The 13,131-nt window shown below is 38.4% G+C and overlaps 1 protein-coding gene across 1 annotated transcript in view; it reads right to left on the minus strand.

The window, feature by feature from the left end:
- Positions 1–13,131, minus strand: part of LOC139141311 (rho GTPase-activating protein 5-like) — a 64,466-nt gene that overhangs the window by 23,014 nt on the left and 28,321 nt on the right. Inside the window, 12 exon segments of the mRNA XM_070710938.1 lie at positions 359–496; positions 2,264–2,326; positions 4,207–4,320; positions 6,698–6,787; positions 7,304–7,350; positions 8,609–8,738; positions 9,021–9,186; positions 9,582–9,591; positions 10,000–10,257; positions 10,629–10,793; positions 11,776–11,971; positions 12,699–12,822. Of these exon segments, the coding sequence (XP_070567039.1) occupies positions 359–496; positions 2,264–2,326; positions 4,207–4,320; positions 6,698–6,787; positions 7,304–7,350; positions 8,609–8,738; positions 9,021–9,186; positions 9,582–9,591; positions 10,000–10,257; positions 10,629–10,793; positions 11,776–11,971; positions 12,699–12,822 (1,501 nt within the window).

Here is a 13,131-nt window from a genome sequence, read left to right on the forward strand (position 1 = left end):
AGATTTCTGCCAAAATTCTGATAAAAAGCTTTAGCCAATGAAATGTGATATCCAGTTGGTCCAAAATTATCAAAAATAATGCAGAAAAATTCATAAAATTTGGTAAAAGGTTGCACTAAAATTTTGTAAGGAAAAAATTACAGCACTCAAAGGGTTAAACACTAGAGTCATGCACGGGCTTCAGAAGTCCCAGTGGATTTGGTAATGGTCTAGTTGAATGATGAGTTGCAGACTCCCCAAAGTAAGCAATAAGACTTCTGTAAGAACCTGTAACTGCTGGGAGGAAACTGTTACGGCATATAGAGGGCAAAAAGTGGAGTTAAGGGGTCAGTGGAAGAAGGAAAAGAAGAAGCTTTACCCTCTTTGAAAGAACTAGTAGGTGGCAGCTGCGGAAGAGGTGGCGGCAATGGCGGCTGTGTCTTTGTCTTTTGCCAAGGAGCGGTACCAGGTGGGTCTTTCCGATCAACGCTTTCATAGACATCATTGTCAACCCACCCTATCATCGAAAAGAAAAAGAAGTAAAAATCTGAGTGCTTGGTTTTATACAAATTACATGTTTGTTGTGCATCCTTTATTTTTCAATGTTTGGTGAACGCTCATGCAGTGTTGTTATTTCATCTGTGGACCTGGTAAAGGTCACTTGGGGGCGCTATGCTGGGCTTGTTGTGTGTGCCATAGAAAAAAAAAACAATGTTACTGGAAACTTCTAAGGTTACCGGTTGAGCGAGAACAGTGAGCACGTTGAAAGCCTAGGACAGGTCCATTACAAAGGTGACCCTATAGTGCAACTAACTTTAGCCTACATGCAGGAAATAGTACTCCAAGTATAGGAAAGGTGGTGACAAGGGGTTACTAATGCATGCACAAACTAAAAGGATGTAAAATTACACTGGTCAGTGTGGTTACCTGGTACTTTCACTAGGGAAACCCCCCTCCCTCCAATGAAAAACTCTGAAACACTGCCTATCAAATGAAAATGGAAAAATTGATTAAACACCGGATCTATTTATCTATTTGCCCTTTTTTAGGATTAATATAAAAATGTTCACCAAAACTGGACTTTGCAGAATTTTATGGAAATTTGCCCCTAAAATTTGATTCCAATATTCATATCTTCCTAAAACCTTGCATAAACAGCCTATCAACAGGGGGTAAAATCAAACACAATTCTAGAAATACACTCTTGTTTTAGACATGCTTCCTGTTCTTTTTTTGAGATTCTAGGGTCAACATAGTTAGTGATTCAGTCCACAGTTTTTCTGATCACAGTCCTGTACATTTCACAAAATGGCAGGGTAGCCTACATTTGCTTGTAACAGTTTGACAAATATCTTTTTGGAGAGGGATGAAAGGAATTTAACAAAGATAATTGTGATTACTTTCTATCTTACTGACCATGAATCTGAAAATAAAGTTTGAAGATATTACCATAATGATGGAGAGACACAAAAGCCTGTGAATGAATTACAACTCACTGAAGTTAAGCTGCCCAGTGAACAATGCTACAATGTTATACTTTCCATAGACACCATGTACCTGTTACCGCACATAACAATTATTGGAATTTGTTGTTTTTTGTATTATTAGAATGATAACCCAGCACTGGGAACACAAGGCTAGGTAAATGTTAAAGTACAGTGTTAGAACAGTTAATCAACCCATCACCATTCAGAAAATGACCAGGCAAATTGAAGGCCGAACACAGTTTAAGAGGCATGTGAGAATCAATGACCAACGTTTACCAATAATTCTGCATGAAAAATGCAATATCGTCCCTGGACCCTGTTATGGTGACCGCGATGATCCCTCTTATATACAAGTAATGTGAATCATTTTATTTATACATGGGCAGATTCTCAATGAAATGTCAACTCTTGGATTTGGAAAACCACCAGCCTTAAATAATGCATCCCGTTACAATCAGCGTGGCTGAAATCACTTAGGCCAAATGAATCACGTTGTGCATAGCTGTGCAAATAGCAGGGTGAAGCTTCACCTATCTTTTACGCACTGAACAACCACCCACTGCATAACTCACGAGGCTGAATGACATTTAATGCAGGCATGTCAATTAGGTGCACAAGCCAAACGGCTTAGAGCTTAGAGATGAGATGAAGCGAGATGCACCAGGATGACAGTTTGCGGTGGTCGGGCTCCACATGGGAGGGCGAAAAAAAAAATGAACTTGGGAACAGTGGGATAAAAAAAGGTGGTTTCTGCAGGCTGAGAGAAGGTTGGAACGGTGGTGAGAGAAGACATGTACCAGTCATTGCAGGCTCTGTGGGAAACGACCCTGGTGGCATACTATTACGAACCCACACACCATCTGTATTGGAAGACACAGAAAAAAAAGAACAAAAACATAGGAGACATGAAACGCAGAAAAATCCACAGGCAATGAAACTAACAATACACAGGAAAGTCTTTGACAATATGTTGGATTAGACGAACACACAAAAATGACTAGAAGTGTTAATTTTTACATTCTTTATCACCTTCAGAAGTATACGGATATTTTAAATCAAAATTAGCAAACTGGCAAATTTTCATCTTTTACAGTGATGTTTACTTGTTTCGAAATACTTTTATGCTACTATTGTCATGATGGGCATATTTTGAGTATTTTTCATAAAATATTCATATCTGTAACAGAGTTCAATTCGAAAGATATATGTCATCAAAAAAACTGAAAATGAAATGTCACTACACTGGACCTATTAATTAAATGTGTTTGAGCTTTTTATCTAGACAGACTCAAAATATTGATTATGTCAAATTTTTGGTCGGTGTAATGTTGAACTCTGAACAAACCGCTTCACCTGCCGCTTTTGTACAAAGTGACTCATGGCCCTACATTTCATAATACAGAAAGTGTGTGTGGAATTTGTTTTTCGGGGAAAAGTTTGAATTCTAAGTGGGAAGAAACTGCCCACAAAGTACGTTATTAGCATGATGCCGAGGAAGAGAACCGATTGAAAATACATGATCGAAGGAGTATGACAAGACATGAAATGACGTTACGTAGTATAGGTAAGATGAATCGTGGGTAATTAGAAAAGTAGAAAAGTCAAACTACGGGACTGGGGAGTTGTTGATTAGAAACAGACCAGTGCATGCATTACTAAACACTAGGTCTATGTCTATACTAATTCTAATGAAAGACAGCTTGCTGAAGAAAACACCTCTTATCTTTCCTGAACAAAAGCTGTTAGATTCTTTTACTAGAGCACACCTTTATTAAATCTGTGAAAACAGCACTGTTGAGATCACCTTTATATTACAATTAGTTTTTCGTGGTTACTTTTGAAAAAATTTATGTGAGCAGCAAGGTTATTTGATCAGAAATGCCTGATAAAAAAGCTTTCGTGAGAAAACAAAACATCACACAGTGTAGTCGTGCATTTTCCCTCTTGAATTTAAGAGTCATTTTTTTGTAAGCTAATTGCAGATTATTTACAGGTTATTTAGGGCTGATGTGCAGCGTCTCGGAAGCTTGTAGCCAATTGGTTGGCAGAAACCCATTGTTCTTATTGAATTATTTCCAAGCAGCCAATCAGGTAGAGAATCAGTGTACCGTCTACGCCTATTTGGCACGTCATGACCCATGAACACTCTGTGACTCAAGAAAAATATCAGTTGAAAGAGAATTATACATTGTGACTCAAGAAAATTTCAGAAATTTTCAAATTGACTCAAATTTCCTGAAATCTTGCTTGTCAGGGGGGAGGCACACTTAAGAGAATAGCCCTTGTTTCAGACTCCTTAAGTTTCTGAAAATAGTGAAAAATCTACCAATCAGATATAAACTTCCAAGCTGCTGTACATTGCCAGATTATCTTTTGTGGGATTCTTGTGTAGAGCAATGCCATGGGCATATCGAGGCAATCGATGAATGACAAAATGTCTAATTGGTCTGCTGTTGTCAATTTTAATTTCTTTTCTTCTCAACAGATGAAAGAAAAATACTTCTATTGCACTGCTGTAATGTAATACTGAATTAATGACTTTCTTTTGCGACTGTCTTAAATATCTACAATAGTGATGCTGCAAAGACATGTAAAATTTCTGAGGATGTTAACAACTCAATTATCATTAGGTATAAGCATATAATTATTAAATTGCCCTTAAAAAGGGTAAATGCCCACACACAAGATTCATTTTAGGGTATCTAGAATGAGGGAAAGAACTCTCCACACATCGCCATACCTTCCTCAGGGCCACGGGCTTTCATGGAGTGTCGTAACGATGCTTGACCCCTTGGAGGCTTGGGCGGTCGTATCCTGCCCAAGGTAACTGTGTTGTATAACATGTCGATGGGATCTGGAGGAACAGAGCATGCAATGAAGAGAAGAGTCTGAGCCAGCGTCTGTTGCTTGCATGATGAATAGCGCCACCAAGCAGTGGAAAGCCACCATGAACATACAAAGCACCGTCAGGGGGAGGTACTGAGGGATGTTTGAATTGTCATGGCATTTTCTCTGGTTACTTTATGGTGAAAAAAAACGCTGGTTTAATGTGCGCTGTTCGCAAAAAAACAAACAAACTTGTAACCAGATGCAAAATTTCCTTTCACAGGAAAATTTTGCGAAATAAACATGTATGATTTGAGGCATGACTGGTACTGCTATGAAATATTCTGCATTTTGTTGGCTATGAATTGCAGAGAAAAACAGCAGTGGATATGATGACTTTCCATTCTTGAAGAAAATGTGAAGTTTTTGCTGCCTGCTAATTCAGACAATGTCAATTTTGAAACATTGCATTTTGGCTTAAAGGAAGAGGCTTACTGTCACAGTGATAAAAAGTCTGGTTTCTCTTTTGGTCAATGTGAAAAAAGGGGTAAGCTGCTATCTGCAAAAAAGCATGTTGATCAATACTCAACCATCACACCCTGCTGGGAATACACCCCACCCCCAATGCCATCCTGAAGAAAGTATAACAGTCCCAGCTATCATGGTATATCTAATGGCACTCAACACATAAAAGTCAAATTGACACAGTGGGGAACAAACCATTCATTTGACAAGGGTAAACAACATAGGGTGTATAACACGTCTGTAGAAGGTACTTGAGTGAATAAAGTTTAAACCACTCTGTGAGGGGCACGATTTTGTAGGAGAAGCAAGAATTGTGGTGTAAACATTACACAGTAACATAGTAAAAACAGCAACATAACACACTGGGCACATGCAACTGAACAGGAAAACTGCTGCAAAAATTTTAAATGCCCACCAGGATTTTGGTTTTTGCAATTTGGTCTTTCGAATTTTCTGGATGAAAATGCTCTGAATGAAAATGATGCATGATACTTGCTGTCATTGTACATCCGTGGCTTCGAGAAACCTGGCAAAGTGGTCTATATTGAAAACAGTGACATGCAAATCCCAGTGGAAAATTAATACTTTTGCAATATGACGAGTACGATGTTCGGCGATAGCTCACTTCCACATGGTTACATGCTCCGACGATCTGTTATTATTTTCAACTGATTCACAGACTTAATAAACCCTGTGATTTGCATAAATGCATTTTCTCCTACTGAATCACCTTGACTTTGAGATTAAGGAGTTTGCATACAAGACAAAGTTCAAACACAGCAGTGGCGATGATAATACAGTCTGTGTGATGAAACAATGTAAAGACACATGTATGTGAGTAGACCTGCAGATCCGATGCTTGAGGGCGCTCCTCACTCACACTTCATATGGAGAAACTTTCGGCTGAGGATCTTTCAGTCTTGTGTATGAGGAACATTGGATAAACTCCAGAGTTAATAATATTTTGTATTTTGGATAAAAGGTTAATCAGCCCTGAAATTTGAAACTCTATTCAAAAGGTGAGGTTCTGGAAAGTAACTGACATGTGAAGAATCAGAAAAACAGGTACAGAGTCTAAGAGAGGGTCAAAGTTCACACATTCTGTTGACAGTTTAGCGATGACATCATAGTCAACACAACCATGCATTGTGGTGTGTAACCGCGTGTACAGAGGAGCCAAACGCATGCGAAGATGAGCCGTCACCGTGGGGATATTCTCATCATCAATAACACAGCAGTCTCAGATTACCACTCAGGCAAACCAACTAAATTTGAGTCAAGTTTGCTGTGATCTCATTGAAATTTTGCAGACAGAACCAGTGATCTCCCCAGGATTTTCTGATAGAGTGGCGGCTAATTTGCATAACAATAACTGCAATTGTTATGGTAATGAGTTTCTATTGTTTACCAAAAATTATAGAGTGGCGACCACCACTCTATAATAGCTCTGGGGAGAACACTGCAGAACACTTGTACACTTTATGAAATTTTTCATCTAAACTGTAAGATAAATTCACCAGAAGGGAAACTGCAGTAACCCTTTCAAAAGGGGGCTGTCTATAAATTGCTGTAGAAATCTGGAACTGAAATAAACAGCACACTTTTGATTAGAACTGTAAATAGATGCCATGGTAACAAATGACAGATAAACCATGGGTATGTTGCACAATAGCCAAAGCTATGTTCAAATTAATTTATTATAAATGGCCTTGGTCTATCTCATTTTTTTGCTACGCTGTTAATGTGCCTAAACGATGGGAAAAGCAAGATATTTGTATGCTTGGTTTGCGTGAGATCAGAAGATGAGACTGTGTTTTACTGATGGTTTATGGAAGTAAATAAGCAAAACATGCAAATGCTTTACGATGTATTAAGGCTACCTTTTCCACTCCGTGAAAGCCTTTTCCTTATTTGGCTAGGTTTAACTAAATGCTCTACGCCATCATTATGAGAATTAGTACCATCAAGCTCTGTCAGTGAGACACCGAGAGTGCGCCAAAATGTAAAGAAACAAAAGATGGAAACAAATGTAACGGATGAGGAAACAAATGAATAGCAAAGTAAAATACAACACATTGTGGAAGTAAATGCTGAAGCATGTAAGATATGAGCTGCCATGTTGTATATGGAGGAAAAACAAGCCACTGTCATGAGAGAAATGTCGGTTGGAATTCACACAAAGATGGATCAGATGTCTAACAGCCACTGAGATGAAATGCCACGGTAATGGTGTACGATGATTTGCATTCATACATGCGTGTTTGCTGCACTGCTCATAGCTAGAATAGATCTATGTGTCTTCTTTCAACATACTCTGCATCAGAAGATATTGTCATGCAAGCAGCCAGCCAGTTTGAAATCTGCGCAAACATGTTATGGCTCTATGTATATGCGAGAAGAAAGGGATATTTTCTGGACACTGTTGTGACATGTATATGCTGACTATGGATAAATAACATAGTTTGTTTTTAGAAACATTGAACTACCTTGGGCTGTATTTGAATGCCGTGGCTTCAGAGAACTTGTGCCATCACTGTGAAAGAGAAAAGAGTGAGATACAAAAATTACTTGAGTACATTTCAATTCACATTTGTACATGAACATATATTTACAGGTTTTCTTTGTGACCCATGTGTTGCATTTTAACACAGAGATTTGGCTCGTTGCCGCCTTTACTGACTTGGCACATGGGGAAGTGACACTGTCTGGCAGGAAATGGGTTCAGTCTGTTACTATACCACATTGCCAATCAGTAAAAGACATTGAAAAACAACATTGCAGTCACTGGTTATACTATATATAAAGGTCATTTGGGTTATTGATCATTTAAAAGATTTGTCGCAGGCAATTCAATAGACTTTATACGGCATACACATTGAAATGAAATTATACCATGTACGATATCAAAACTTCATTATTGTCCAAAGATCATCTCCAACCAGTCACTGGGACCAAGGAAAGCATCACACACTCATCTGTGTATGGATTTTGTATCAAAGACTTGTAGTTTTTGCGATTCATACACACCTGTGCTCTCCCAACCTTTCCAAATTGTTAGTAAATTTACGAATTCAGTTTGAAAAAAAATTAGTAAGCACAAATAATGCTGAGCCTCCCCCCCCCCCTATTTTCAGCAAGCACTTCTGGTACTCAATGAATCATTAAAAACTTAGGGAAATCAGACAAAAGCAAATGAAAAATTCCTTTTAAACTTTTTGTACATAGAGTATGCTTTTTATCTATACTGAACACATTCAACTCAGTTGTCTCAAGACACTGTGTGCGAGACAGGCATATTTGGCAAAGATAGGATTCCAATGTTGAGAACTTCATCCCGGAATATTTCAAAAAGCATATTTCATTGAAGGGATGACACTGTCACTTTTGACAGTATTTCCTAAAATTTTGCTCTGTAAAACAAGTTTCTGCTTTTATTTGCCTCCCTATGGGATGTTGAAATACCAAGTATTTACCTTTCCAACACGGCACATCATGTATGATATGTGATGATGTCATTGACAATAGTAATCTAGTCAACACCGGACATCAGGTGAGAACAGTTATAATGGACATTATTTACACATAAATTATGCAGGCAGTACTGACAAGCTAAAATACTGGGAATTTGTCAAGATTTTGAGAGCAGAAGAAGAAATTGCACTTTTGGTAACAGAACAAATACAGCGGAAAGTACATCAAAGCTCCTGCTGCTGGATTTTGAACAGGAAGTGCACACTAAATGGAAAGCTACACACAGCACAACATATATTAATTTATTCTTGATAACATACCGAATCCTAGGGGGTCTCAGGCTTGGTTTTGGCGGTTTGAACGGGGGCTTTTTAGCCATTTCGTTTTTCAGATTCTCCACTGACAGAGTACGAGTAAGTTTGATGCGGTGTTCTGTCTCTCCTTTTTGTCAAACGCCTCTTTGAAGAACGGTGTAAATACGGCAGCTGTAAATACAAAATCGGCCATCAGTTGGAAGACATGAGAACTACATGTGACATTTGATGTTCAAAAAATATTTCAAGCAAGTATGCAATACAGAAATACAATCAAAATAATTTTAAAATAGAAGTAAGACCATACACAGCTTGCAAATTTTGAAGTGCATCCACAAGAAATCGTACAATCACTCATCTTCCAAGTGTTGCAGAGAAGGTAGCTTTCCAATTATATTCCGGCAAATTGATCACTTACTTTCTTGCCGGAATTTCTGTGAGGCCGTGATAAATTTCACCTCCAGCTCATCAGCCAGGGTATTGCCATCTGACAGCAGTTTCTGTGATTCAGGGTCCAGAATGGCACTACTTTGTGTTACTGCTAGTATCAAAACGGTACATGTATAACTGCCCTGGAAAAAGCCCTGAAAACCAACAACAGAGGAAAATATTGGAATTTGTTTCACTGCCTTCTGTGACTTAGAAATGCTACGTGACCCTAGGATAATCTTAGTCTATAATCTCTTGCAATGGAAGGAAAGAGGGAAGTAGATCTGTAGATCTCTATTCTATCTATCTATGTATCTCTCTATGTATCTATCTACACAGAAGGAAAGACAGAGACAGTGAAAGGCTTGTACCTTACGTTTGACGGCAAAAGAGTCCATGCATGAAAGAGCCGTTATGGAATCTTTGGAAGTGTGAATCATGTTTACTCCCAAAAACATGCCGAGATCAGAAAATTACACGAACTAACGATATAATACACATTTTAGTTCCTGTAGCATTTTTGTCTGGCACAGTGAGCTGAATATGTTACTGGGGTTCCCCTTGGGTTGACAAAGACAATTGTTTTCAAAAATAGTAACACAATAAACCAGGTAACTACATCCGCTAACATAGCACAATATACTGTTTGCAGAATATTTTGGACTTCAAGTAATGTTTTTCAGTAACTGAAATAATCACCATCTGTCATAACCTTTATTGGAGATGTGTACACTTATTAACCCTTTGAACCCGGCTCGGACAGAAATGTCCGATGACGTCATAGAGTACCAGGGGGTCAGGGTGCAAAGGGTTAACTTACGTACACTATTTTTTCTTCCAGACAAAAATCAGGTATAATAGCGGTGCATGTGTTGAAGATGCTGTCTGCTATCTGTAACATTTCCATGGAACCTTTTGTGTTTTGATAGAATGGATACCAAATTATGGAGCATTCAGTTGAAACTCACCTCAACATTGACAGGGAGGCTTTTCGTTTGGTTGAATACGCTAGTATGTAGCCGTGATGTAAATCTTGCTTCAGATTCATGGCTTGGTGGTAGGAGACTGCCATCACCTCCACTTTTCGTTTCTCCGACCCGAGGAAAGTGTCCAAGGCAATGGTCTGGGCTTTGTCCGGATTGATCCAGCAGCACTGGTGGTTGACCAGCGGTGCTAGAACCATGTCTGCTGGGTACGGATCATCACACATCATGCACAGCTGAATCCTGGGAAATAATATGGGGAAAAGATATCATGGTTGAGCTTAACCATAATTGCACGCTGGAAACTCAGGAGAGACACATTAGAACTCATCAGCGGTTCAAATCTGTAACTTGAGTGATGCCATTGTGTACTTTCAGTGAGCATACCTTACTATGTGTGTTCCTACTTTGCTTAAAAATACGGATCTTTTTTGGATACAATACAGAACTATACCACAAAACAAGTAACAAACTTATGCGATCCGTGCAAAAATTGGATCATTCATTCTATAATCAAAAGTCTGCAACAGGGAATCACGGTGTCAATACAACATCTGAAGAACGAGACCAAGTTTTCATCGTGCTTTATGCTACAATAAGAAAATGTCTCTTACTTGATGTCTGGATCCATGTACTCGCGAGAGTTTTCACCTCCGAGTCCCGATCGGAATTGAATTGTTTTAATGATACCCCGCAGTGCCTGGGTGATCTGAGATTCATGGAATTTCTTGCCATGCCAGAGTGGATCCGTAGGTATGTCTATGAACACACACTGCAATCTGTTGAGAGTTTTAAAGAATACATTACATTATTTGTTCCAAAAAAAAATATTCCAAGAAACAAGCTTGCCTCTGCATTGAGTACTTTCATAAGTTTTAGAGCACTGTGAAGTACATAAAATTGATAAGTCGTCTCCAAAAGTGTAGGTTATAAACACAGTAGTGGTTATAATCAACCTAAAATTGATATTGGAATGCAGTTTTTGTTTGACCATTGAAGAGATAGAGCAATTGTGCATTCAGAGCTGAAGTGTTCTCTGGAAATACTACCAACAGTGTGCCCGCTAAGCCAATTTGACGTGTCATGAGTGCCATGACCCAGGGCAGATCTGCCTGACGCATTTAAAATTACAAGTAATCTCACGCATCACTAACGCAGCTGTAAAAAGCCTGCAAATGACTAGAAATGCTTAGCAGATTCATAATTTACACAGATAACATGTTTTCCTCTAGTTTTGGGTAAAAAAAAATATATGAAAACATCATTTCTGTAAGTCTCCACATTGATACTATGTATGTACAGATCAGCAGATAGCAAACTTATCTTGCTTGTCGATTGATTGGCAAGGAGGCAGCCATTGTTGTTTTCATTGTTTTCTCACTGACTCACGCAAGAGTATCAGGAATCGAGAAAGACATACGACCATAGACGGCGCTATACTTGGAACTACTGACTTTTTAGTCATAACCTATTCATGAATGCGGTAATGCACAGCATGTCAACGTTTCTTCAATTTGACTCAAAATTTTTTTTTCACCTGCCTTTAGAGGGCACACTGATTACCAATGAGCAAAAATGACATAGTGTATACTTGACTACATACATGCGCTACTGAACTGTACTTTGTTTCCCATGACATAAATCCTTCAGATAGATCTCACCATAAAAATGCAATTCCGCCCCATTATTTTTACGGGCACTCGCTATCCCCCTTCACAACCAAAACAGAACAGTCAGTGCAAGTATCTGAGTTTGTCATACCCATCAGCTAGCTCCTGGCCAGCGTTGCGCAATTCAGCATTTTCAGCGTCGGAATTGGAAGTCTCTCTGGCGAAGATGACAGCGAGGGGTAGCCCAGGAAATTCAGGTTTGGATGAGTCTGAGGGGAGTACTGTTTTGTATAAACTTGTCCTGATATAATCTAGAGCCGGCACACAACTATATACACATATACAGGCTGTAGGGAGAACAATGACAAGAAGAAAAGGAAAAAGTTGACAAATCTATAGCAATGAAATAGTATATTTTGCATTGGTGACAGCATGTAAGTATGTGAATAGAACACAAAATATATTACAACTGAAATAATTTCTAAATTGTTCTATCATGAAATACAACAACATACATCATGTTACAAATTTGTAATTTGTTACCAACCAGTCATATCATAATACATATAAACCATTTTCCTGCACTATGATGTCACGTTGGTTAAAACAAGAGGCATAACATTTCCCATATCCATACGCTGCACTTAACAAAGAAATGAACATTTGAAGGCCCCAGAAAACAGAGATATCATAAGCATGGTTTTTACCGACTTTACCTGCTATGATGAACATGCAAAGTAGGTGAAAATATGTTTAGATTTGGGCTAAAAGCCACTTTGTAACTGACTTTGAAGACGGCATGTAACAGGCCTGGCAGGTTTCAGTTATAGGGAACATGCACAACATCACAGATTTGAGGTGAAAGAACTATATCACAGCATTACAAAATGAATAAAATGAACCTTTTCAAGTGAGCTAAAGCCAATAATGGTCTCATGCAAATATGAAATATTCATTTATGACATCTGGGTACACTAGTCAAATTGTAGAACTAGCAGGCCCTGTAAACTGTTGAAGGGACCATAAGCACAGTTGAAATATATCCACATATGACACTCGTGTTGTTTCTCTTACCATTTGGCATAAACTGTGGGGTTCTAAAGGCATGATTTGGTAATGAGACGTCGCCTTCAATTGGCCGTAATTCTAAACTGTAAAGTTTGCCATCGAGCGTGTAATCTTCTTCAACAGACTGTGCCTGAAAACCAAGAAATGTTTATAAATCAAGAAACATTTCATTTGACATGAAGTTACATTGCATTGGGCTAAACATGTGTGATTGGTAAATTAATGCTTGGTGCAGGCCTGAAACATCATACCTTATGAAATGATCTTGCGGCATAATAGTCTTGGAATAATATAAATACTTGAAACATGAAGAAGAAGATAAAGATAATACACTTCTACTGATATTGTCTCCTATAGCACATTATCTATCACATAAATTTTAAATTTACTGTAAACAGTATGAAAAATCTAAAAAAAATTGACGTAACTTTAAATGAAC

The sequence above is a fragment of the Ptychodera flava genome, chromosome 9, assembly GCF_041260155.1.
Source record: "Ptychodera flava strain L36383 chromosome 9, AS_Pfla_20210202, whole genome shotgun sequence".
In the NCBI taxonomy this organism is placed as follows: domain Eukaryota; kingdom Metazoa; phylum Hemichordata; class Enteropneusta; family Ptychoderidae; genus Ptychodera; species Ptychodera flava.